Source organism: Henckelia pumila, chromosome 4 (assembly GCF_033568475.1).
Source record: "Henckelia pumila isolate YLH828 chromosome 4, ASM3356847v2, whole genome shotgun sequence".
NCBI classification, from domain to species: domain Eukaryota; kingdom Viridiplantae; phylum Streptophyta; class Magnoliopsida; order Lamiales; family Gesneriaceae; genus Henckelia; species Henckelia pumila.
In genome coordinates, this window is record NC_133123.1 from 28919338 (window position 1) to 28946789 (window position 27452).

Genomic DNA, 27452 nt, shown 5'->3' on the forward strand with positions numbered 1-27452 from the left:
AACCAGATCCTTCTCATATCTTGAGGGCTGATGATGTGGAGTTGGATAGTTCCCTTAGCTATATTGAGTATCCAGTGCAGATTCTTGATCGTAAAAAAAAGCAACTTAGGAATAAGACGATTCCTTTAGTTATGGTGGAATGGAGTAGACATGGGAGAGAAGAAGTTACGTGGGAATTGGAGTCTAGAATGCGTCAAGAATGGCCTCATTTGTTTGACAATGTGATGAATTATGCCATGTACTCCGATTTTCCTATGTACTATCAGTGGTAGATGCTTGACCACTATGTATATAAGTTTGATGTGTGTTTGATTTCGAGGACGAAATCTTCTTTTTAGAGGAGGAGAAATGTAAGGACCCGATTTTAAGATGTTAATTAATTTGTGTGTATGTATTTTTCAATATCGGGTTATAGACGATATTAAAATGCATATTTTATTTATCGAGCACACAAAAGTTAAAATAACTCGAACCGGGTCAAGATTTAACCCCGAATGAATAAAAATAAGATACACATTAAAGCAATACATATCTAATTTAATAGATATGGATATATATAGTCAGACCATTTCTCTCTCCTCAAACCCATCTTCTCCACCGCTTCTCTCGTCTGTTTCTTTTCCTTTTCATTTCAAAATTTTCCTATCGCTTCAAATCTTCGTATCTTTGCCGTCGGTAATCGATTTTCAAAAATAAATATAGTTCCGGAATCCTCGTGACGTAAACTTTCTTTTGATACCAATTTCGTAAGGTTTCGTCGCTGTCTCGAAAACCCGTATTCAACAGCCGCCGTCCAGCCGCCACTGTTCGCGGCCGTTTGCCACCGCCGATCGTCGCCGGAGTTTAGGGGTAGGTTGTGTTAGTTGTTTAACCCTTTAATTCCACGCTTTGAGGTTATTTTCAGTAGCTAGGGTTTCGAATTTTGGGTATTTCGATTCAATTGACTTTCGATAATCGATATTTGATTTATTATTGGTTGTAGGTATTATATCGGAGTCGATTGAAGGTATTGACTATTTTTCAGAAATTATTGGGGCAATATTTCGAATTTTCAGATTATTATAATTGGGGATTTTCGAATTTTAGTGTTGATTATTCATTAATGGAGTGTTTAGATGCTCTAGAAAATATAAATGCGAATTTTTGAAATTTGTAGGAATTTTCGGAAAAATTCAGATTGTTTTAATTTCAGTATTTCGATGTTTTAGAGTCGTATATTTGATATTTGGTCATTGATAGGATGTTTTAATATGAAATATGAATTTTAGGATTTATGAGCAATTTTTCTGGAATTACAGATTCTGAAAATTTGGGATTGGAATATCCGAGAAATACTTGAGATATTTCCGTGGTAAATTAAGTGTTGGTTGAGGTACGTATGAGCTGCTTATATTACGACGCCTATAATGACATGTAATGATATTTAATATTTTGTAATGAGTGATAACGTGCTTTATGTGCTTATGTGAATTATATGATTGCATTCACTCATTTACAATTTTTCATCGCACGTTGAGTCTTGACTCCTTTGATTGCTATTGATATTGATCTCTTGAGATGTATTGAGTCATTGATGGAGCGAGTAACATTATTTAGTGCACTCTTGAGTTAGCACGAGACCGAGCGGGTAGCAACCATGCTCTCGATGCTACGTACGACACTCCTGATGACAGCATGAGGCCGGACGGGTATCTCTTGTCGCCCTCGATGCTACGTGTGTGGATTAGCAGTGATGATTCGAGGTCTGCTGCGTTCCTGGCACGGGTGGCCACTGAGATTATTGTGATACGATTATTTGGACTCCATTTGGTATCCCTTATTCCATTGATACCTGTCACGCATTACATTGAATTTCATTGCATTGTACTTGATTTTATTCATGTCAATTATATTTGTCGTAATTTTTCTAGTTCGTCGTACTGGGGTCCGACCCCTATTTTCTTTTTATGTTGTGGTTGTTTGTGATTCCATAGCAGGTTATCCAGGGGGATTTGACGCATCTGGAGGAGCGTGATCTAGTGGTACCCAGTGAGTCGAGCGTAGAGTCAAGTTCCAAGATATATGTATATATCAATTTGGCGAGTTTTATAATTGCTGGGGTGATTCCCTGTGTATCTGTATCGATAGTTTTGGACTTTGTTTTGGATTGTTATTTGTGTGATCGAGCCTTGCCGGCTCTGCATGTGTTTAGTCCTGGCCAATGCGGCTATATGTTTATAAATTGGGGTTGTGTCTTTATTTTCGAGTATATATTGCTGGTTGTGTTGTACAGTTTTTTTGGGATGTCCTATTTACGAATAGGTCATGCCGAATTCTCTGTAGGCCCAAAACGCAAATTTTTAACTCGTTTTTCGCTGTTTACATTAATTAATCCTGGTAGTTTGATTAAATATTAAATCAGGACACGGACCCTTTCAATGCATGTCTTCGTGATACATATTGATTTGATAAATCACATTTTTTAACGATATCTCAATGTAATTATTTGAATTATCATGTTTGGACGAATTAATTAGATATATATTTTGGCTATTCTTTGAATGTTAATTGATCAATGGGTTTATTTACCATTGATCTTCAACAAAAACTCTTAATTTTTACTTTGATTTCTCGGATTCATTGTTTTATTTTTTGCTGATTGAGAAATGTCAATTCGTTGCAGGTCATCAGAAGTTATTGATGGTAAGGGCTTTGAAGTTCCAGTCATATAAATATTGGATACTCCCACAACACCATATGCTGTGAGAATAATTTTGGTAACAAAATTAAATTATAGTAACGGTTTAAGATTAGGTTTTGCTAACTTTTTTTATTTTCCCACGTTTTATAGTTTTATTTTATTTGTTTTTCTAAATTTAAAATTTATTTCAGTTTATTACTTTGTATTATTATGTAGATTGATACATTTTTATTTCTTATTACAAATAATAACTGATAATGATAAAATTACAAATAAAAAGTAATAATATTATTATTTTTTGTTTCTGTAAAATAATATTAATTTGATGAAATTGAAAATTAAAAAAACGCGTACTTGTGAGAAAATAACTCATAAAAAATAATTTTGGTAATAAATTTAACAGGAATTTAATATCGCACAAATGTATCCTTCAATTAATTAATTGTTTTGTTTAGATTTTATTTGACATAAAATCCAAAATATTAATCATTAACTAGTGTTGTTGGTACACGTTGCGTATATACATATAAATAAATAAATAATTTTGTTATGTTGTCCACCAATTATGTCCAACTTTGTGCCCACCATATACAAGTCAACTCATTTATTGTATGGGTCAACTCATGGCTTGTACATGGTGGGCAGGGAGATGGGCATAGTTGGTGGGTAGTATAACAAAACTATATATATATATATATATTTCTTTTATGGTGCCCAACATTATAGCAACAAAAAAATAATAATATTATTACTTTTTATCTGTAATTTTATCATTATCAATTATTATTTGTAATAAGAAATAAAAATTATGTATCAATCTACATAATAATACAAAGTAATAAACTGAAATAAATTTTAAATTTAGAAAACAAATCAATAAAATTATAAAACGTGGGAAAATAAAAAAAAAAATGGTTATCAAAAGCAAATCTTAAAAAAATTACCATAAATTGATTTTGTTACCAAAATTACTCTCATGGCATATGGTACTGTGGGAGTATCCAATATTTATATGGCTGGGACTCAAAGCCATTACCATCAGTAGTTTTTGATGACTTGCAACGAATTGACATTTTTCAATCAGCAAAAACCAAAACACTGAATCCGAGAAATAAAAGTAGAAATTATGAGTTTTTGTTGAAGATCGATGGTAAATTAATAAACCCATTGATCAATTAAAATTCCAAGAATAGCCAAAATATCTAATTAATTCGTTTAAACATGATAATTCAAATAATTACATTGAGATATCGTTAAAAAAATGTGATTTATCAAATCAATATGTATCACAAAAACAATGCATAGTGGTGAGTGGTGACGAAGTTGAAGGACATAAAGAAGGATATAAGTATCAGCCAAATCATTCAAATATTCTGATAAAATAGTAATAATTTCATTAGGTTGTATATTCCGATTAACGTATCCTCGAAATAATTAGAATGAATCCACAAAATAAAAAAAAACACACATCACCTTGAAAAATTTTACTCCATTTTTTAATAGTAAAAAGTCACAGCTCCGGGAACCCCTTTCAAATTAAAAAAAAATTCTTTTTCCGCCAAAAATTATTTCAATTTGCCAAAAAAAACTTTACGCGTCAATGGCTGACCGCTGATTCACCTAATAATATGCTCGGATTCTAACGAGTGGTCGGCCAATCACAAGTCAATTAATAATCTTTTCAGAGCCACTCAAACAGTTCAGTTAATCCATCGACACCTCAAGTAGCATAAACTATCCTCCCCAGAAAGATGAACAAGACAAATCGTCGATGATTGGTAATATTTCAACTTCTTTTTTTCTTTTTTGAACATATAATTACGCAATTATGAATTCTTGAATATGTTGTGATCTTGGGTTTATGATGCTCCTTGACCTGCAGTTGCTCTTGCTCTGTTAGCTATCGATAATGGAGCGGTGTTCTCAGTGGCGTACTCAGGATTTTCAACGAGGAGGGGCATATTCAATAAATTAAAATAATTATTACAACACAAAGTATATAATAAGTCATATATCAACTTCATATGTTTTTAAAATAACACAATACGAAATTTTATAGCTTGAAAATGTTGAATAATAGTTTCAATATCAACTGTATCAAACACATCATGCTCTATGGTATCAAAACATCATATAACACATCATTTCCCAACCGATTATGAGGTGATATTTTGATTATTTTTATTGTTGAAACACTCTTTATACGGTAACAATTGCAACGAGTAATAACAATGTTAACTTTCAAAACAAATATACCAAATGATATAATCGATATTTCTTCGATTATAACATCATTTTAGCAAGCTCGATAATTCCCGCAGCTTTAGGGAACAGATCGTTACTTTGCATGTCAAAAATAAAGTTATAAAGTTGATGCTCAAGATGAATTAACTCCATCAAAAAGAAATCAGTTGGATAAAATTGAGAAAACCGAATCAAATTTCCCCCGTCACATTCAAGCATAAAAGGTTTTTCGTTTTTCAAAAACAATTATGGGTCAATACAAAGCATACTGTCAATTCTGTTATAGTCTTAAATAAATATATTCTTATCTTTATTCATCAAAGATCATCCTAATCAATATAAAATTAAATCAACATTCTAAAATATATTATATATAGTACTAAGTTTTTTTGAAAAATTTCAAAAAGGATGTCGCACAATTAAATTTACATTTAAAAGATATATTATGTATATAGTACTTAATTTTTTTTATAACTTCAGAGGGGGCGGTCGCACCCTTTTGGGACCATGTAGGTCCGCCACTACGGTGTTCTTAACATGGAGAGTGCAAAATGTTAGATTATTTTAATTTAGTTCATAAAATAATTTAATTATGGTCGACATATTGATAAATATGGGAGACGTTTAATATTTAAAAGAAAAGAAATTAAGAGTTAACATATATAATGATTGGAGAACATATATAAATATTGATATCCAATGTCCCTAAATCTAGGAAATTATTCAGAAAATACACCGTGACATCTCCGACTACTTCACCAAGAAGTATGCTCATAAATAAAATAAATGTGGAAAATAAATTTTTTTGCGGAAATTATTTTCATGAATTGCAAAGGAAAATAACCTTATGAACTTAAAACATTGAGTTTCACAATCAAAATCTCACATCACCCAGAAAAAAAAAAAAAAAAAACCCTCCTGCAAAGTTGAAAATTTTACAAACGTATGAAACCCATCTACGATTCAAAACATGAACCAAATCATTTGTTGAAAATGTATCTAAATGCAAAAATTTCGTGATCAGGTTGCAAGAGGTTCTTCAACAGCGTGCATGCCATGCAACTCCTCGCCTTTTCGACTACTCCGCCTCTTTGTTCAACATCGAAATCATTTACGGTATCTCCCTCACCTGCATCATCCAAGCATAGTGAGTCTGGAGACCCAACAAACATACTCAAGTAATAACGAATACATAATATAATCTTATAACATGCATATGACTTGATTATGGAGTAAAAACATGACATTCTTTTCCTTTGTTCCAAAAATACGCTAATCGAATCGGAAATAACTCAAAAGAGTCTGTGTTTGAGATGAGGAAAAAAATTGGAGTTTCAAAATAAGCACGATTCAAGCAAGATTCCAGCAGAGAGCCGTCTGCTGCTGCTTCCTTTGACAATCTTGTCAAAAACAAGAAGATTCCAAGCAGGGATGAATATGTTGTTTTATGTTTATTATAAAAATAACTTTGAATATAAGGTTTGTAAAATTTTCTTATTGTCATTTGGCTAATAGAAAAGATAAATATTTGACATGATTGGCTACTAAAATTTTAATATGACAGTATATAGTAATTATTACTTCAGATCTCCCAATTATATTATATCGTATACAAGCTAGTCAAAACTTTTGTAAGCATAAACAAAGTAAATAAATATTCCCTCTCTGATTATATAAATACATGTAACTACTTGTATTTGTATTTACATGCGGATTTATTTTATTTTTTTTTATTCAAAATTTATATCATTAATATTAATACTTTAATGAAAATATCAATTTTTAGTATGAATTAGTGTGTGTAAGCTTTTTATTTTTTTAGAAAATTAAGGTAAATGTCATCTCATTTTAATTTGTAAAATGTGTAATTACCGTATTTCAAGTTTCAACAACTAAATTTGGTGAAATCATAGTTTTTTTTAAAAAAAAATGGTCTAAAGGATATAATTGGACTTCAACATAATTAAATACTAATTTTAAAAATTAACTCAACTTAATTAAGGCCAAATTTCATAATAGACCATTTTAAAAATTCTCTCCGAGTTAATCTTTAGTCGTAAGAGATTACGCATATCTTTTCATATGATCAGAATACAACCACTGTCACGCCCCGCGCCCGGGGTCGGGTGATATCGCCGTTGCTTTCAAATAAAATTCGAAAATAATCAGGCTCTTAGTACAGAATTTAACTAAAACCAGTCTATTTCATGAATAAATTCCAAAATAAATATTCTGTACAACTCAAAATTCCTAAAAATGAAATAAACTTACAGAAACGTCTTACAACTTAAAAATAAGAATAAAAGCTCAAAAATTATCTCGGAATATATAATTATACCACGAATAAAAATATAAATTCTAAAAATTTGGAGTTTCACAACCACCATAATCTACCATCATGATTTTGAATTTAAAGTATAATGTAAGTATAGAAAAGCTGGAATTTGTCTGAAATCACGTATTCATTTGACTAGCTTTTATTTTTTTAATATATTTTTACTAACCAACACTGAGCACGTGGACTTTTTTGTGACTTGATTCTGTACAAGTTGCCATTTTTGTCTAGCGCATCATGAAATTGAGATATATGTGAAACTAAGTTTCTTGATTTTAGCTTGTCAGTACCAAAAATATCAATCAAATGGAAAGGAAGGGAAACAAATTCAGAAAAAGATTAGAAATGGTTACTCACAGATGCGACTCATTCAATGTTTCCATGATTTATACATGAGAGTTTGTCTTGTCGACTTTGCGCACAAACAATGAGCGTGTTTTCCTCTACGTTGCACAACAACTAAATTTTGATTGTAATTATTCAGCTTCAGTTGCAAAGTTCGAGCATTTCCAATTGCCTTTATATGCAAACTCAGTAATTGTGTCTAGAGGGTCCAAGAAAAATATATCATTTAATTAGAACTAGCATTTTCTATATAATTGCCAATAAAATTCCATATCTTTTTGGAATGAGAAAGGAAGCAGTTTTCTGGAGATGCATTACAAGTTATGTAAACTATGTTTTTGCAAAATTTTGAATAATATCACGCACAGCTGCGTATGTACCAGCAACGAAAATAAAACTAGCAACCAACATAATCATCCATATAAATATCATCTCAAGTGTGATCCTCCGATAGGCACCAGATATCTTCATGTAGAAAATGCATGGAAATACCAGGCAAGATATTGCGTCCAAGAAAGCGCCAACAAGTGACATGAGAGATCCAAAAAAAGGGACGGTCAGAGCCACTATAATCGTGGTAACTGCCACGCCTGTTCTCATCAAGGTGCTGAGTCCCCTGCCGGGGACTGTTGTGAGAAGATTTTCAAGCTCTTTTACGATCGGCATTACCATTAACGCGTACTTAGCAATTGGCGTCACAACTGTGGTGCAAACTTACAGCTTGGGGAATCCCTTTCAAATTTATAAGTACTCCCTTCTCATGAAATCCAACTCCATCAAATGCACCCAACCATAACACCGAACCAAGGACTACAAAAGCAGCCATGACTCCGGTTGCGGATATGTAAGAAAAAAGGTTCATGTTCTTCAACCAAGTGGTGGGAAGTACAAGAACACCTACGAGGAGGATAAAGCTTTTTCTTCCTCCAAAAACAAATGGACCGATTTTATATGATATGTTGGGAAATAAATTGTGCAAATTATCTCCCTCCATGATCAGAAAACCTGTTGCCAACAAGTAGAGTTGGGCGTATATGACAATTGATACCAGTGTTCGTCCATTGGGCCCAAATGCCCGATGACCAATATCAGGAAAGCTTCTTATATTTTCATCAATGTCCATACACCTCCTGATCAATAAGGAGGTATAGCAAGTTAAGCCAGCTATAATCAAGAAACACAATAAACTTAGCCAACCTCCTGATGATACGGCATACGGAAGAGTTAATATTCCCGCACCTCATAAACCCAAAAAAGATTTTTCTGTTATTTACCATTCCAAATGAAAACGTATAAAGAAATAAACCTAATAAAGCAACAAAAGACGTCCGATGATCGTCCACATTGCCATCGTTCGTTTCCTCATCACTTGAGGTGATTTCTTGCATTCTCCGTTGCATTGCATAGAAAATGATCCTGATAAACCCAAAAAAACAAAAAACAAAAAACAAAAAACCATTTCAAATGCAAGTGTAACGAAATAAACCTAATAAAGAATTGGCAAAACAAGTTCTGAGAAAAGACGCATTATTGATTTCCTCGTCAGCATGCATGCTCCGTTCCATTGCAGCTATAGTAGTAAATCAGTCAAAACAAAAAAAAAAAAAAAAATCATTATGGAACAGATGAATCCATGAATCCATGTGTGCTGATATACCTTGTTGTTGCTGAAGATTGATTTTCCCGGGTCCTTTAACTCTTTCGATCTTCTTCTTTAAGTCCTTTGATCCTCTTAATATGTTTATAATAGTGTGATTCATGTTGAACTGCTTTGATCTTAAATAGGTTTTACGTGGGATTCTTGCTGGACTAAATTCTAGGAAAATGCCTTCAAGAAATTTGTGAAACTTTGTGAAACACTCTTGAGGCTGATTTAATTGTTAGGCCAAAATATTATTAATATATATAATATTTTAGTTAATTGTGATATATCTAAAATATCAATATCAATATCAAATCAAATAACTAAAATATCACAATAATAATATTCAATATAAGTGAATCAATCTTATTTTTAATTTTATTATCTTATCTTATTATTTATTTAATTAAAATTTGCACACTATCCTAACTAGCTTTCAATTAATTTGATGAATTCCAAAATGAATTTACACTAATATCCATTTTTTCTTTTTTACCTAAAAAAATTTTGATACTTATTTGTAATTTATTATCGGTAATTTAAAATTTATTTTCTTATTTTCCTAATCATTTTTTTAATCTTTAGTACTATATCTATCTATGTCGTTTTATCTATATTTTAAAATTTTAGATTACATATATATTAACCTTTAGTACTATCTCTATTCATATTTTTAAATTCAATCATGATTCAATTAAAACCATTAAAACTTTTAATCCAAATTCCAGCAAGACAAAAGTGTCTAGAAAATAGAATTTACTATTATCATTTTTTAATTAAATATAATTAAATCAAAAGTTTAATGTCACATGTTAATCCAAAATTTTAAAATAAAAAAATTAACCCATGAGTTAATCTTCAGTCGTAAGAGATTATGCATATCTATTCAAATCAGAATATAACTACGTACCATGTCTACCATCATGATTTTGAATTTAAAGTATAATATGTAGTATTTATTCTTCAAAACAACATTTTTTTGGCTCAGGAATACACACTCTCAACTTGCATTCACAATGAAGATGAACAAAAACATTTTGTTCCAGCAGCTGAAGCCATTCCTATTAGTATTTTTATTGCAAGCATGGCTTGCGGGAGTTGATGGATATCATTTCCAAGATTGCGTTGAACAAAAACATGAGCATATCTATGTGTTCGTCGTTTATCGGCATGTGATCGCCATGTTCGTCATTGGGCCTTTCGCTCTTGTTCTACAAAGGTTAAGCTTATGCATCTCCATTTTCGATTTCTAATATATATATATACTAGGTTATGAACACCTCAAATGTTGAGGTGTTTAGTCAAGTTTGTAGATTAATAAATGGCTATCTACTATTTTGTTATTAGAATGTACATGCATGCAATATGTCTACAATCGAAAGTGGTTATGCATATATTTTATCGCATTGAACACACACACCATGTTATATTTTATATATATGTTTACTAAATCTTGTAATACTAAATTAAATATACGCTTACTTTTATAAACCATAAAAAATAGTGTTAAAGGTAACAAACATTCTTTCACTATTTACTGAGTTATAATAATTGAGAGTAAGTTCATCCATGAGGATGATTATTTTATAATTTTTAAGGTAGTTGCAGTTAAATTTTTTCCTCATCGTAAAAAATGTTGCAGAAAACATGAGAATATTATGGTTTACAAGTAAAATGTCAATCAAACTATTTACCGGGACAATATATAGCCATAATGATATGAAAAAATAATAATAATAATAATAATAATAATAATAATAATAATAATATAGCTTCTGATCAACCAAAAAAGCAAGCAAAGCTTTATATATTTTAACCTCAACTTCCGTAACTGAGAATTCCAACCATCTCCTCAAATACGTACTAAAATCTCCAAGAATTAAGGTAAGCAATCAGTACACGAATTTTACGGAATAAGTTATAAACAACACGAGTAGATTTAACTTTCGGTTCACAAAAGCAAGGCAGGAAAGTGATACAAAGCATGTCCATTTAGACACGTAATTGGTAAACAGAAATCGTCGAGTATTGTGTCATAATGCATACATCAACTGGGCCAACAGTAAATATTTTTAACAATAACCAAAATCAAAGAATGCCCATCTACATCTACATAAAATAATTGATACCAATGTCAATTCATAGATATAGAAAGGAAAAGCTCACAATCAATCATTACACGAGCAAATATTCAGATATGCAATCCCCTGTTCAATGTCATGTATAATCAAGCATTTACAGGAAAGAATGAAATCTACTACTGATTATATAAAAAAATTAATGAAGTCCATTTCTGGTAATAATCATGCACATAAATTCATTTGAAAGAGGAAATCTAGCCACACCATCATTATTGTTAAACAGAATGACATTTGACTAACATGATATAATGCAGGAGAAAGGGAATGCCCAAACAATTTAAGCATTCTTAATGATAAAATGTATTACGTATAGTGTGAATAAGAAATCAAATATAGCTGAGTAGGCTCATCTTCATCTTTGCAAGAATCCTTGATCCCATCATTTTCCAAATCTTCATCATGCCAATTATTCTTCGAATGCTTCTTCTTAAGAAGATCAGGAATATGCTTGTCTTCTGAAAAGTACGTCCCATCCTTTACTGGTGCTGTATTATGTGCATCCCATTTATATTCCATTTTCAAGTCAACCCATAGACTCGTTAAGTCTAATGCATACATATTACACACTATGCATCGATTAGGTTTTGAACAGTTAACCAACCTGAACTAAAACAGGTTGGCAGTTCATAGTTTTATCTACTGTAAGCATTGCACAATTTTTATACATGCAACTATGCCATGCATTTGACTTTCCAGATTGTTGGATCCTTGGCAGATGTCATATACATGTTCCCTCAAACAATCTCTTGCGAGCATAAGTGTTTCTTGCGTGAGTAACGAAACCAGTTCCTGGTTTATATCGCCCTTCCATCATTCTTTCAAACTCCCACTCACCACCTCCTCTCTGGGAATTAAAGAACCGATAACAGCTTTCCCAGATTCATTCTTGTCATTGGGCCCCAAGGATATTCATCTTCAAGAAAATTTGTTCCATGCAAAACATTAAGTATTTGAATAGGAGAAAAAAATGTCAGATATAACAATTTTATTTCATCACATACACTAACCAACTTTAATGTGTTACAGCCAGCATCCTCTTCTTTGGCTCTCCGTTCAGTGGCAGCTAGTTCCTCCCTCAAAGGCTGATGTTACTAGCAACATTAAAACTCTACTATAAGCAGTCTCCTTACACGAGCTAATTGCATCCACACCCCCTGTGAAAAGTCTAAAAGGCATAAAACCCCTTAAGAAATATTAATAGGCTAATACATTCCTCAGTTTTTTAAAATGTAGCACATTTCACCCCTATGTTATACAAATTCGGGCACATTTATACCCTCTCATAGGGGTTTTTATGCTAATTTTTTTAAAACATAGGATCTAACATGCTATTAATTTTACACAGGGGGTTTTATGCCTTTTAGACTTTTCACAGGGGGTGTGGATGCAATTAGCCCCTCTTTACACCATTGAATTATCAATAACATCGATTTCAGATACATGTCATAGGTAAAACCTCTAAAACTCTCTTTATACCTTCCCATAATTCATTTATAAAGTATCTAGTATCTCATTTTGATTTTGGTGCTAAAAATTAGCTGAAGATGTTCTTAACTATTGAACTAAATAAATTGATAACAAATAAAAGCTTGAACAAATCAGCTCACATCAACTAAATGCACGTGCTTGCTTATTTCTGTATTGATAACTACTAATTCCACAAAAACTCGATGTCTACTTGGGGGATTTTTACAAGGACTTGGGGGCTTGTATTTCCAGATTTTATATATCGATAATATTCATCAAGCCACCATCTGTATTTCACAAAACATTCGAACTTTAACAGAAGATTAGGCAGCAAACAACAATTTGATCATCACATTTCAAGAATACATCATATACATATAATTACCATTCCCGACAAAACCGAACTATACTTCGGCACATAAAAAATTGAATTCAAGTTTTAACTTCTAACTCTATCAATTTAATAATTAAAGATTACCTCATATACACATAGACGCACACACGCGCGTACATTGGAACTTAAACGATGGTTTGAAGCCGGTTTAACTTACCCCTGGAACGATGGTTTGGTTCACAAATGTCCTTCCTTCGTTTCTGAATGAAAAAGTAACAGAGATATGTAACCAGAGAACAAAATAAAATAAAATAAAAAAGCTTTTCAAACTTCATAGTATAATGTTGACAAAATCTGTGTAAGAATAAACAAATCCAGCCCATTAGACTGGATCCAATTCACATATGTATGTGATTACAAGAAATAATTAACGTAATGTTTATCTTAAATTGAGTTCACACTCACTGGCACAAAGGCAATCTTTCCCCTTATAGGTAGCCTTTCACTAACACAAGGAACAAGTTCGCGGAAAATCAAGGATTACCAAAAAAGTCAACATAAAAGGAAAACATACCATAACCATGCGTGGATTTACTGGTTTTACTATAGCCAATAAAGAAAATTAAATATTGATGTATATTCTTTCAATGAAAAAATTAAAAAAGGGAAGTAATTTAGAGATTAATCGAGCATTTATTCTTTTTAGTATTTTCCATTTTGTTAACCTTTTATCAACACTCACTACTCATCGTTCTCAACATTTAATAAAGATAAGTGACAAAATATTGTGCAGGCACTAAAGAAAGTGAGAATCGGAGTGTCCTTCAATACACGCATGCAGCTCCCCCAATTTCAGTTTCTTATTTGGCTCGACAAATTTCGGTTATATACCAGCTCTCACCTTGGCAAATGTAGTAGCCAAACCATCCATATCAGATAATGATCCAAGTCCTGATCCCTGGGAAATGTAAATATATATAACATGTAAAAATGTTAGAAAGATGCAGGAACCCCAAGAGACATGATTTACTTTCAGAAGTCTTCCAAATGATTTAATTTCAGAAGTCTTCCAAGCTTGTAACATCATGTGGGAAAAACAAAAGGGAAAAAGTCTACCGTAACAAATTGGTATGAAGGTTTCCACTGCGAGGAAGAAGCAGAAAGGCGGAAGAGAAGAGGGGAGAACGCCTGATTTACGGAAGGGAAACACAAACAAGAGTCAACGGAAAGGTAGATCTGGCCAACAAGAACAACGATTTACCAAAACAAGACTGTAATAACAAAGCGAAACAATAAAATTTCAAATCCCGTCACAAAACAAAACAAAGCAAAACAAAAGACATTAAAACTTTGCATTAACGGAGAAGGAGATGACATTCAGGTTGTCAAACCTTGAAACAAAGAGCCGATAAAACAACAAGCACTTGTGGAAAGCAGCATGTGGTTAAAAAAAACCAAAAAAACGATGAAACCATACCTGCACCAAGCTTTGCAATCCCAAACAGGGGAATTGGAGCAGATTCAATAAAACGCGAAAATCTCTGAAATCCCAACCAGATTCAAATACTGTTGATACTCTGTCCGAAGAAAATTCTTCCTTGCTTTACGTGATCCAAGAGTTACAGCAAGAGGAAGAACCCGAGGAAGACCCTGAAGATCCAGAGGAAGAGCCTGTGGAGATGGAACTTGAAGAAAGCCATGTGGAAGGACAAGAAGAATTAGTAGAAGTCTTAGAAATTTAGGGTTTTTATTCTTTTAATTTAATTTAATTAATTATTATTATCATCGAAAACTCCTTTTCAGTCATTTATTAATTATTATCACCGAAAATTGTTCTTTGCATGGAAACCATAAATACTTGAAAATAATGACAATTTTTCTTTGAGATTATTTTATAACGTTTAACCATTTTTAAAATTTATATTGTCATTAAGGATCATTATAATAATATTAAAATTTAAATGTTAATAATTTATACCATAACGTTTTTTTATTTTAATTATATGAAAATTATATAAAGTATTTTATTCAGATTAATGATTTTGATTTGATATTTCAATTTAATTTACTTATTTCAATGTATTGAGTTAATCTAAGCTTGCAAATATTGATTTGTATCCGAAAATGATAAAACTATCAGAGATGATACTTATTTTTTAAAAAAAATATTAATTTATTTCAATGACTGATAAAATATTTAAATTTCAAATAATTCAATTATGATATTAATTTTTTCAATATATTAAAATAACATATTATATATATACATTATATTTTTAAATGTATTATTTAAATTATGATATTAATTATTTCAATATATTAAAATAACAAATTATATAAAATAATATATGTTGGATTCTTCAGTTTTGATGATATATATATATATATATATATATATATATCAAGAAAAATGCTCATCAACAACAGCTAAACACCGTTGTCGTAGGTCCCAAAAAACTGTTGTTAAATGCAGTGTTGTTAAAAGTGACACTCATAAACAAGTAGACAACGATGAAAAAACATTGTCTTTTTGTCTACGATAATGCAAAAGACAATGATTTTGCAATAGTTTTTCACCGTTGTGTTTTTGCGCATTTGACAACAGTTTGACAACAACTTTAAATTGTTGTCTTTGAGTGATATAGACAACAGTTTTGCAACGTTTTTAAACTGATGTCTTTGGGTGCAATAAACAACACTTTTACAACAAATAAAAACCGTTGTCTTTTTCCGGATAAAAAAAAAATTAAAATTAAATACACAATTTTTCTGTATTATAAATCATTTAAAATATAAAATTAAAATTAAAGTTTAATACATAATTTTTCAATATTTGAAAATAATATTTACAACATTTTACAGTTGAATCATTTAAATTTTTTGGAACATTTTCCAACTCTACGTGAACTTGGAATTAACTTCTTGTCCTCCATGGATTCCAAGTTCTTCGGCAGACACCTCCTCTTCAAGATCCCCCCAAGCTTGGATTCCACTCCCTGGCTTGTCGGGTACTGCCAAGGTTGTGCCACCACTATCGTCGCGTGTGGCCTTATCATCTGGGGACTCTGCTTCCTTCTTTTGATGTGTTTCAGAAAATGCTTCATGCTTCTCTGGAAACCTTCGTTGGCAAATCCGAATCAATATTCCTGAATCTCTGTAAAATAGTTGCCAAATCAAAAGCTCCGTGAGCCAAAACTGACACTTAGCTTATAAGAAAATACGGTCCTTACAAAATTATAGTCAACACAAACTTATTCCAATTTAAACATGGATAATCAAACTTCGACTAATGTCTCTCACTTTTCATGGGAAAACAGAAAAATAAAAAAACTCAGCAACTCTAAGACAGGAACGCATCATAACAATCTTTTCTCAGTTGTATTAACAATCTTGAATATAAGTTTGACAATAACCCGAGACAGGAAGACATGGGTGAACAAAAAACAAACAACAGCTCATTCTTTGCTTGGTAAACTCAGAAATTTACAATTCTCCAAACAAAGATAACTATGATACCAAACAATAGGATCGACCCATGCAATCAACAGATTTCAACTTATGAATCTAGAAGTTCAATCATTTCACAAACAATGCTTACCTTTGACTTTGTATATCCTATTTAATATCCAAGAGTATAATACAAATACATGGCATCATTACGTGCAACAAATAAATAGGTAGTCCTTATTTTTTCTAATAATTTTGTGATCTTTATGCAACTCTTAAATTTCGAATATAAGTTATAAATATAAAAAAACTAGACACATCTCATGAATGCTGCCATCACATTTCAAAAATAAGAAATTTGTCTCTTGGGATGGAACAGATTTATCGAATACAACTTGCATTACGATAGCATGATTTATATATTACCATGACAATTCAGCTGTAAATTGTCTCACCTCTCTGGTCTCTTTTTCATTTTTTATCAAATCATCGAGACAATCATTGATATATTTGAGGTCATTCTGGAACTTCCGCTGCTGAGAAACTAACCATTTGGCCAATGAAATTTTTCGATAAGGAAAGTAAAATGTAGAACGATTCTCAACTTCAAAAAGTGTACCATATGCAGCCTGCAAGTAAATGTAACGACAATTATCACTAATTGACAATTAACCAGCAAGGGATGAAAGGAAGGCAGATGCAAGAGACAATTACCACTAAATAACTTATCAGTCTGATCCCAAGAAATAAACGAACATTAACCTCATTGTTTAATTACATAAAGAATTATTTATTTGTACAGGTAGTGATCGTAAGTAAAGTTATTTAATCATATTTTGAATATTTGTTAAATATATTTTTGAAAAGCAAGGTAAAAAATAAACAAATAAATAAATAAGGCCACAAATAATTATGATCGATATAATGCCGAGTTTATAATAACCAATGTTTCATCTAAACTTTGTTGTACTATAGGCATAGAATTATGTCGAAATGTATTGTTATTATATGAAAAAGGAGTTGGACAAATCAAATGCATGCTTAGCCTTATATAATAAAATGTGTTCACGGTTTCTTAGATAAAATAGGATAAGTTTAATGTGGTGAGGTCGGTTAAGATGACAGCATAGTGCTACAGACTTTAATTGACTAAAAAAATATCCATGGAGGTGGAAAAAGGTTTAAAAACTTAAATCATATTATTTTATTTTACTTTATTCTTATTATCATTATCATATATATATATAATATGGCAATAATTTATAATATTTTTTTAAAACAAAAAGAACTCAACGGATCAGGGGAATTAGGATGACAAGCAAGAATCACTGCAAAAACCAACACTGGTTCAATGGTGGTAATTAAGTTGATATAATAACCAAAAGAACCAATCTTAAGATAAATATTTAGATGTAAAATCGTTCTTGCTAAACTAAAAACCTACTAATATTTACAAATGTTAATGATTTGTGTGTGGCACAATCAAGTTTAAACTTGCAAAAACCAAAAACCCAAGCAAAAAATCAGTAGCTTTCTGGATATTGGGGACTCAAACGAAACATAAGGTTAGTTGAAACATAGTGCAGAACTCAATTATAGATGGCATCACCGGTTAAGAGGCAGAACCAGAAGCCGGAATTCTTGATGGCGAGCTTGATTCCTAGAGGGCATTTATACAAGAAGTTCCAATTCGCAAGCATGTTCATTTACACATTCAAGCAGCAACATAAGCCTAAATACAATTGAACAAAAAAAGGAGGAAGAGCACACTAGGATCAACAACTCAAGAGATGGAAAGACATAATTCTCTCATTCATATTCAGAAGAGCTGGAACTATATAAACAAAATCTGACAACCAGATTAAGCTAGAAAAACTGATAATGTGTTAACTTCTTCATAGACAAGGTGAACCCGAGAATAAACATTTTTCTTCTACCAAGAGGCAGCAAGCCTTAACTGCTCCAACTGCCCTACCATTTCAAACCATCTAAACAAAACTGCACAAATCCACAGTCTGTCAAATCTCCATCCAAACTTCTATATGAAAATCAAGAGCAAAAGGCCCAACCAAAGATTAAACAACAAGAAATAACAGAGAAATCAAAAGAGTTTATATCTCCGTCCCAAGACATATTTAACTTATAACAAGCTCGGGTTCTCGATTACACCGTATATTTTTAGCTTTACACATGGAAGCAAAAATTATGAAGCATGCCAGTTAAATAAATAGAATTCCATAACTCTGGTTGGATTAGTTCAAAATATAGGCACTTCATCACAGACCTAATGTTCAAATTGAAAGTTTTCCAGCAAAACAACATGAACATAAGATGTCCATAAAAAACATACATCTTCCAAAAGAATTTCGTGAGAAAGGATAAATATTAAAAAAAAAAAAAAAGATAACAAAATAACACTCCAAACTGGATTGTTAGTTTTGCTTATTGAAGACCCTTTCCTGCTCTTGAGCTCCAGAACACAAACTTACAAAGAGTACACAACCTATTATTAGTAAAATACCCAAAACAATCAATTAATCTTAAACACCAAGCAAAGAAAGAACCAAAATCAAACATTAACGTTCGAAAACAAAACAAATAAAAGAGCAAATAGATCAGACACTCGGAAGCTTACTGAGTCCATCCTCGACGAGATAATTGAAGGTGCGACTATCGTAGTTGTAGGTGAATTTATTGTTAGTAGCAGGGAGTTTCTGAAGGCACTGCACCGCGATTCCTGTTAAATTCCCCGTGAACTTATTGTTATGCTACCTCGAATTCCCTCCTAAGCTCGAAGTGAAGCAAATCAACAATAAAAATATCAGGTTAAGGTGGAGGTTTTTGGGTTTGGGTTGAATCGGTTTGACCCGAAAGCTAATGCGAAAAAATTAATCGGGTTTGGATAGGGTTTGGATCAAGTCGCGTTGACCCGAAACTTTTAATTATTATTATAATTTTTATACAAAATTAAGATAGATTTACTACATTTTTTATATATTGTATGTTTAAAAAAATTATTGTATATTGATATAATAGATTTTCGTCATTTAATATTTATTTTGTACAATTTTTATGTTTAAAAATAATTTTTTAATTTTTGTAATAAGTATACTTAAAATTTTATATAACTAAAAGTTCAAATTTAAATTATATATAAGTTTAGATTTTGTTATTATGTGATTAAATTAAATATTAATATTATTATTATGTGTTTTGAATTTTTATTTAATTATTTTGTTAAAAAATAAAAAATAATAAAATCGGGTTCGTTCGGGTTGATTGGGTTAGGCGGGTTATCCGGGTTTGGGTTCAGGTTAAGGTTGGGCATTTTCGGATTGGTTCGGGTTGACGAATTTTTTAAATTATTTTTGTCGACCTGACCCGAACCCACCCGACCCACCCGAATTGACACCCCTAGGTACGGTATACCGTAGTATTCAACGAATTCCGCATACCATACCGAAATTTTTGGTATCGCATACCGTACTGAAATTTTGATATGACATAAATCTATATCGTTCTTATCGAAAAATTTTGGTATACCGCTCCCTGTGCCGCCGCAGCAGGTCGCTCGCTCGCTTTCATCTTCAGAGTATAGGTTACTTTATGGATTTGTTTCTTCAGTTAAAAAGTCACTGACAAATTCTTTTCCAAAGGTAAAATTTTCTCAATTACCTTCCTTCTTTATTAATATGTTTTTTGGCTGCCACAGCAGAAAACGCCCTATAACATCTTGCATTGTTCGTGAAAATTTGTTTCTCTGAGAAAATATATTTTTCTATATATTTAAAAGGAAAAATCAGTTTTTTGGTCCATTAACTTGTTCATGTTTTGGTTTTAGTCCATTAACTATTTTAATGTGGGTTTTGATACACTAACTTTGCATTTTCAGTGTTTTTTGGTCCAACTGCATACATGTTAACTTCTGATTGGTCCAAAATAACGTGGACCAATCAGAAGCTGACACGTATGCAGTTGGACCAAAAAATACTGAAAATGCAAAGTTAGTGTACCAAAACCCATATCAAAAAAGTTAATGGACCAAAACCCAAAAAAGATAAAATACTGGACCAAAAAACTTATTTTTCCTATTTAAAACATGCATAGTTTTTTTTTAGGGAAATTGAAGTGGAGATGAATTGATTTTGTTCTATACATCCTTGCAAATGTTGTCTTCCTCGAACTATATAATTGACAATCTTACTACATCCTAGAGAGTAGAGACTATGAAGTAGATGAAGATAATTGGATATGATATTACATATTCTTATATAAAGGACACTTGATCTTTATTTTGACTTTTTTTAGGGATTGTGAGAGACGATTTCAATTAATTGGGTTAAATATTGATGTTTGAACATCATTTAACTTTGTTGATCACATGAGTAAGATTCTATAAAATCAATCATGTACTGCAATAAACCTTCTGAAAACTAAATGTACATGCAACGCCAAAAAAATTTGGTAGAGTGAAAACTTTACACATGTAGGTTTAAAGAAGGGGTTTTCTCATGTTAATTAATCTTTTACTATTTCTTTGGTTTGACCGATTAAAAGTAATGTTAGTGAATTTTACTTTATATATGCTAGTGTATCGGACACAAGCTTTATTCTTGTGTTTGTTTTTTTTTGAAGATCCAAATTTTATTAAACAAATTAACAAAAGATCGGTTTCTTGTGTTGTTAAGTTCACATAAATTGTGTGTTTGAACAAATTTCAAAATTGATAGATAAAGACTATATGAAATGGTTGGATGAACTATAATCAAGTTGGTATTATTTTAATATAAAATTGATTAAATTGTTGTGTCAAATAATTTTATTTGACACAAAATCCCAAATATTAATCATTAACTGGTATTGTTGGTATACGTTACTTACATATATGTAACACTTTTTTTGTGTTAATATTTATTTTGTAAAAAAAAAGTATGATTTCTTATAATAAATTTTTTTTAATTTTAGAAATGATATTATCGTTTAAAAAAAATTAGCAAATAATATATATATTTTAATAATAAAATAATTTTAAGCATTTTGTAAGCATCATATATATGATTGTAAGTAGGTAAGAGTTTGTAAGAAAACAAGAAAACAACCATGCATTTACTTAACTCTCTTTACACAAACTTCAAAACTCTTATAAATACTCAAGAAATTGATGAGCTAATTAAGGAAATCAATGCCATCAATATAATGCATTTTACGAAAACGGGGTTTCGGGAAAATGGAGTACTCATGAATTTGAAAGGGGTTCCGGGAAAATGGAGTACTAATCAATATAGGTAGCTGTGTTTTTACAGTGAATTAAAAATGGAGCAAAATTCTCGAAAGTGATGTGTTTTTTTAAGTAAGTAAAGTTTTCTACTTTGATTTATCGAATTCACTGTTTTAGTTTTTTGCTGATTGAGAAATGTCAATTCGTTGTAGGTCATCCATCAGAAGCTATTAATGATAATGGTCATATAAATCCCACAACACCATATATATGAGCTAATACTCAAGAAATTGATGAGCTAATTAGGTAACGGTTTGTTATAAAAACAAGAGAACAACCATGCATTTACTTAACTCCCTTTACGCAAACTTCAAAACTCTTATAAATACTAAGAAATTGATGAGCTAATTAAGAAAATCAATGCCATCAATATAATGCATTTGACGGAAACAGGGTTTTGGGAAAATGGAGTACTCATCAATATACATAGCTGTGTTTTACAATGAATTAAAAATGGAGCAAAATTCCCAAAAGTGATGTGTTTTTTAAAGTAAGTAAAGTTTTCTACTTTAATATCTCGGATTATGTAGTGACCCACGTCGTGATCACCTACTAATCAGAACTTTAGCATGCAATTAATCAATAAAATAATCTTAATCATAGTAACTGCGGAATCTTTAAATAAAACAGTACCAGGTAAGCAAAACCTAGTGGTCAACCCTGATATCCAGTCTTGGTCACCACCTAACCTCTCTCTCTCTCTGGGAGAACTACCTGCAACTGCCACATGGAATAGGGCATCCAGCCAAATAGAAAATAACCGAAAGTGAGCCTAACATGCTCAGTACGAGAGTATGAGTATACACTATTATATGCGCTTGAATGCAAATGAACTGAGTACCAAGACACTCAGGTCAAGAAACTAGCTCATAGACCGGGCCCAGGGTATATAGCACGCTGCGCCATTGCCTCAGGAGGTGGCTCATATACCCAGTGGATAATGGTGACCTGATACTAGTACATGTGTCAAACCATAAAGGTGACCTGATACAAGACTTACGTATCCAACCATCCACAAACTCGTAGGGTGAGCACCCTACTACAGGATACCTCTAAGGTAAAGGCTCAATATGCTCATGTATGCAACATACAGTCAGGACATGCTGTATATAAAAGCATATAAAACATGCAATCACATAATCCATGCAAACACATAATACATGCATACTCAATCTGGATATCTCGAATAATACTTCTGTACCTTATTAAGGAAGATCCTAGAAGCTTCCTCTCTAGGTCCAAGCCTACCATGCATCACTACAACATAAAAAACCCATGCATTACCTAGCATGTCAAACATCACCTAATAGGCTCTAAAAACTTTAATTAAACTATATTTTACTCCCTATTTTCTATAGGGAACCAAAGTCATACCTTCATCCGTCGTCAGCTCGCTGATGACGCATGCCCCAGAGCTTGGGCATAGCCTAGCTACGACCCCTGGACGCCTCGCCAGAGCTCCACCGCCTGGCTGCTACTGCGGACACTGTCCGCTAAATAAAAACTACCACCTACTCCAACTCTTAAAATAAGAGTACCCAAAAGCTCGTAAAACGAACTAACATGGGCCAAGGAGAGGATTTTGGACATTCAAAATGAGTCATTTCCGCCACTATTTATAGAGCACAATCGAAAGCTCCGATAGTGCCATCGGAAGCTCCGATTTGTGCATGGAATCCACGTTGCAGCTGGTTGAGATCGGAAGTTCCGATGTGCCATCGAAAGCTCCGATGTGTTGCATGCAGCTACGAGCTTCCAATGTGTTGCATGCAGCCACATGTACAATTATCATCGGCACGTCTTCAGACAGTATATCGGAAGCTCCGTTGCTGCATCGGAACTTTCGTTCGTACCGACAGCTCCGATCTGCACAATGGTGGCTCCGAAGTGAACACCCTTTTATTTACTATTTTTGGACCCCCGGCACCTACCCTACCATTTTTGGATATTTCGGATCTGATTTTCCACTTATTTTGATCAAATAAGGACTCCTTAAACATGTTTTGGCACTTTTAAAATTATATGTCATTTTTTAACATGTTTAAAATCACTTAATATTGTAAAATGGAACCGGACTACTACAGGTTTACTGTTTTAGTTTTTTGCTGATTGAGAAATGTCAATTCGTTGCAGGTCATCCATCAGAAGCTATTAATGATAATGGCAATATAAATCCCACAACACCATATATATGAGCTAATACTCAAGAAATTGATGAGCTAATTAGGTAACAGTTTGTTATAAAACAAGAAAACAACCATGCATTTACTTAACTCACTTTACACAAACTTCAAAACTCTTATAAATACTCAAGAAATTGATGAGCTAATTAAGGAAATCAATGCCATCAATATAATTCATTTGACGGAAACGGGGTTCCGGGAAAATGGAGTACTCATCAATATAGGTAGCTATGTTTTTACAATGAATTAAAAATGGAGAAAAATTCTCGAAAGTGATGTGTTTTTTAAAGTAAGTAAAGTTTTCTACTTTGATATCTCGGATTCACTGTTTTAGTTTTTCGCTAATTGAGAAATGTCAATTCGTTGCAGGTCATCCATCAGAAGCTATTAATGATAATGGCCATATAAATCCCACAACACCATATATATGAGCTAATACTCAAGAAATTGATGAGCTAATTAAGTAACAGTTTGTTATAAAACAATAAAACAACCACGCATTTCCTTACCTCCCTTTACACAAACTTCAAAACTGTTATAAATACTCAAGAAATTAATGAGCTTATTAAGGAAATCAATGCCACCAATATAATGCATTTGACGGAAACGAGGTTCCGAGAAAATGGAGTACTCATCAATATAGCTAGCTGTGTTTTTACAATGAATTAAAAATGGAGAAAAATTCTCTAAAGTGATGTGTTTTTTTAAGTAAGTAAAGTTTTCTACTTTGATTTCTCGAATTCACTGTTTTAGTTTTTTGCTGATTGAGAAATGTCAATTCGTTACAGGTCATCCATCATAAGCTATTAATGATAATGGCCATATAAATTCCACAACACCATATGAGCTAATACTCAAGAAATTGATGAGCTAATTAGGTAACATTTTGTTATAAAACAAGAAAACAACCATGCATTTACTTAACTCCCTTTGCGCAAACTTCAAAACTCTTATAAACACTCAAGAAATTGATGAGCTAATTAAGGAAATCAATGCCATCAATATAATGCATTTGACGGAAACGGGTTTTTCGTGAAAATGGAGTACTCATCAATATAGGTAGCTGTGTTTTTACAATGAATTAAAAATGGAGTAAAATTCTCGAAATTGATGTGTTTTTTTAAGTATATAAAGTTTTCTACTTTGATTTCTCGGATTCACTGTTTAGCATAGACAAGACCCAAGAAAACTTTGTATATGCTAGCACATTAGCACTATCCACGTGCTAGATCCAAGTGCCCATATTTTTTTCATTTGAAATGATCTCATTTAAAATAATATCATATCAAATGCTAAAAATAATGGACCGTTTGATCCCATTTGGACACTATCCCAATGAGGTAGCATAGACAAGACCAAGCAAGCTTTGTACCGTTGGATCCCATTTGGGCACTACCCCAATGGGGTAGCATAGACAAGACCCCCAAGGCTTTGAAATATAGGATTTGAGCAATCACCGGCCTGTTCTTTATTAAATTATTATCAAATTTAATTATAATGATGGTTTTGTAGAAATATTAATGGTTTTGTAGAAATATAAGAAAAATAAATTTAGAAGGTAATTGAGTTTATGCTAGCATGAAATTGAGTTAATGCTAGCGTAATATTTCTTTACTTATTTATTTTTTTTAAATAAAAAAGGGCCAAAATACGGCCACATATTGTTTTAGAACAAAAATTATTGATCCGAGGATGGGACCCTTGGATTTAGCAGAATCCGAAAGCCATATTTAGATTGAGTCAATATCTCAATACATGATGAGCATAATTAATGGGATATTATTGATGTGATAATTTATGGAGTATTGGATTTATGATTAAGATAAAACTCTAGCATTTGGATTACACTCCTTCATTTTGTTATATTCATGTGGGGGGAGTAATCGGAGTCACATAACCAAGGGGTCAGTATGTGCGACCGTCGATCTCCTCAACTCATGGTTAACTTTGTTCATTATTAATTGAAAGTTGTTAAAACAATTGTTTAAAAAAATAAAAATTTTATAGTTATATAATTAAGAATGTTTTTGACAAATATTCTATAATAATAATAATAAAAATTGACTTTGCATTTACCCCCGTTTTCTTTTTAAAAACATCAAAACAACTTTTAATTGTTTTTAAAAAATTATACTTGAAGAAATTTTTTAAAAAAAATTATTTTTCAAAAGCATTTTATAAAAGGTTTCTCAAAACACATATTTGATGTTTTCTTTATTTATAAAACACCAATAAGTTTTTTAAAGTACTTGTCAAAAGATTGTTTTAAGGTTCAGAAGGTCTGAAGGTTGCACTAAGGGCATCCACAATGGTAACACCCCTATCACCATTCTTTTGTGGTCTCCACTCCGCCACATCAAAAACCAAAAATCTCATTCAACTCTCCACTATAACAAAAAACTCAAACAACTTTTTTATGGACCCCACACTCAATTCAAATATATCAACAATCAATTTATTTTACATATTTATATATACATAATTTATATAAATAGTTTAATTTTATTAATGAACTTGTGAATTTTTTTATAGTTAAAGAAAATAAATATATTTTTTTATAAATATTTAATAATTTAATTAATAAAAAAATAAATATAATTTAAATTCAATTTCAAAATTTTGTAACGTTACATACAGATTTTTATGTTAAAAAAATAACTAGAAATTTATTTTATATATTTATTTATTACAAATAGTTCATAATATTCCGTATATGATAGTGAAAATATTCAACATTAATTAATAATTAAAATTTAGATTACATAATGCTTCAGTAGATAGTAAGAGATACATAAATTAGAACCAAGATTAAAAATAACTAAAATACATCTACTCTATTCCATGCTTCCTTTTAAGCTTTGCGCATATTTTGAGATGTATGTTAAGTTGTTCCGGTGTCATGTCATTAGTATCTTTCATAAAGATTTCATAATCCTTATGAAGTGTCTCAGCCTCTCGAGTCACCACTTCATTTTTTTGAAGTTCTATTTTCTCCATGTGAAGTTCTTTCAACTTTTGTCACCTAAGGTCCATTTTCTCTTTCCATTTTTTGGCATTTACAGCTTTCATTTTTCCATTCCTTTTTGCAGTTTTCTGTCCCATTGGACGAAGACGAACTTCACAGTCATCTACGTCAACGCTCGTATCCGGATTGGATGAGGTTGTATGTTCTTCCGACTCAGAGGTTCGAGCCTTCTTATTAGCATGACGATGTTGTGGAGCATATTTTTCACACTCTCTAAGAATTCTCCATACATGTTCATATTTGAAAGGCTTATTGTTATGATTTGTCTTCCAAATTTCATGAGCTTTGACAAGTACATCCTCATCGCTCCATCCGCTCGGACGATTATTGT

General features: G+C 31.8%; 1 protein-coding gene and 2 long non-coding RNA genes across 6 annotated transcripts; all 3 read right to left on the reverse strand.

Moving 5' to 3' along the window:
• Nucleotides 1-8286: 8286 nt before the first annotated feature.
• On the reverse strand, nucleotides 8287-9364 carry LOC140860746 (amino acid transporter AVT1I-like). The gene is made up of 3 exons (XM_073263751.1): nucleotides 9262-9364; nucleotides 8931-9020; nucleotides 8287-8843 (listed from the first exon to the last, which is right to left on the reverse strand). Exons 1-3 carry the CDS (start codon nucleotides 9362-9364, stop codon nucleotides 8287-8289), a joined length of 750 nt encoding a protein of 249 aa, XP_073119852.1.
• Nucleotides 9365-11509: 2145 nt separating this feature from the next.
• LOC140863722 (uncharacterized) lies at nucleotides 11510-14884 on the reverse strand. Of its 3 annotated transcripts, none has more exons than XR_012144009.1 (5): nucleotides 14666-14884; nucleotides 14305-14376; nucleotides 14090-14146; nucleotides 12395-13448; nucleotides 11510-12300 (listed from the first exon to the last, which is right to left on the reverse strand). It is a non-coding gene; the product is annotated as an uncharacterized lncRNA (long non-coding RNA). The 3 variants fall into 3 exon arrangements; XR_012144011.1 differs by having other exon boundaries at nucleotides 12389-13448; XR_012144010.1 differs by having other exon boundaries at nucleotides 14305-14424.
• Nucleotides 14885-16086: 1202 nt separating this feature from the next.
• LOC140894465 (uncharacterized) lies at nucleotides 16087-19389 on the reverse strand. Of its 2 annotated transcripts, XR_012153836.1 has the most exons (4): nucleotides 19271-19389; nucleotides 18245-18367; nucleotides 17091-17264; nucleotides 16087-16342 (listed from the first exon to the last, which is right to left on the reverse strand). It is a non-coding gene; the product is annotated as an uncharacterized lncRNA (long non-coding RNA). The 2 variants fall into 2 exon arrangements; XR_012153835.1 differs by lacking the exon at nucleotides 19271-19389 and having other exon boundaries at nucleotides 18245-18675.
• Nucleotides 19390-27452: the final 8063 nt, after the last annotated feature.

Excerpts from the sequence above, each read along its gene's own strand:
- LOC140860746 (XM_073263751.1), bottom strand. The coding sequence starts at position 9,364 with ATGAATCACACTATTATAAACATATTAAGAGGATCAAAGGACTTAAAG. Across the intron at positions 9,021-9,261 it reads CAATCTTCAGCAACAACAAG|GATCATTTTCTATGCAATGC; the intron begins GTATATCAGCAC and ends TGGGTTTATCAG. Across the intron at positions 8,844-8,930 it reads AATGTGGACGATCATCGGAC|GTGCGGGAATATTAACTCTT; the intron begins GTCTTTTGTTGC and ends TGGGTTTATGAG.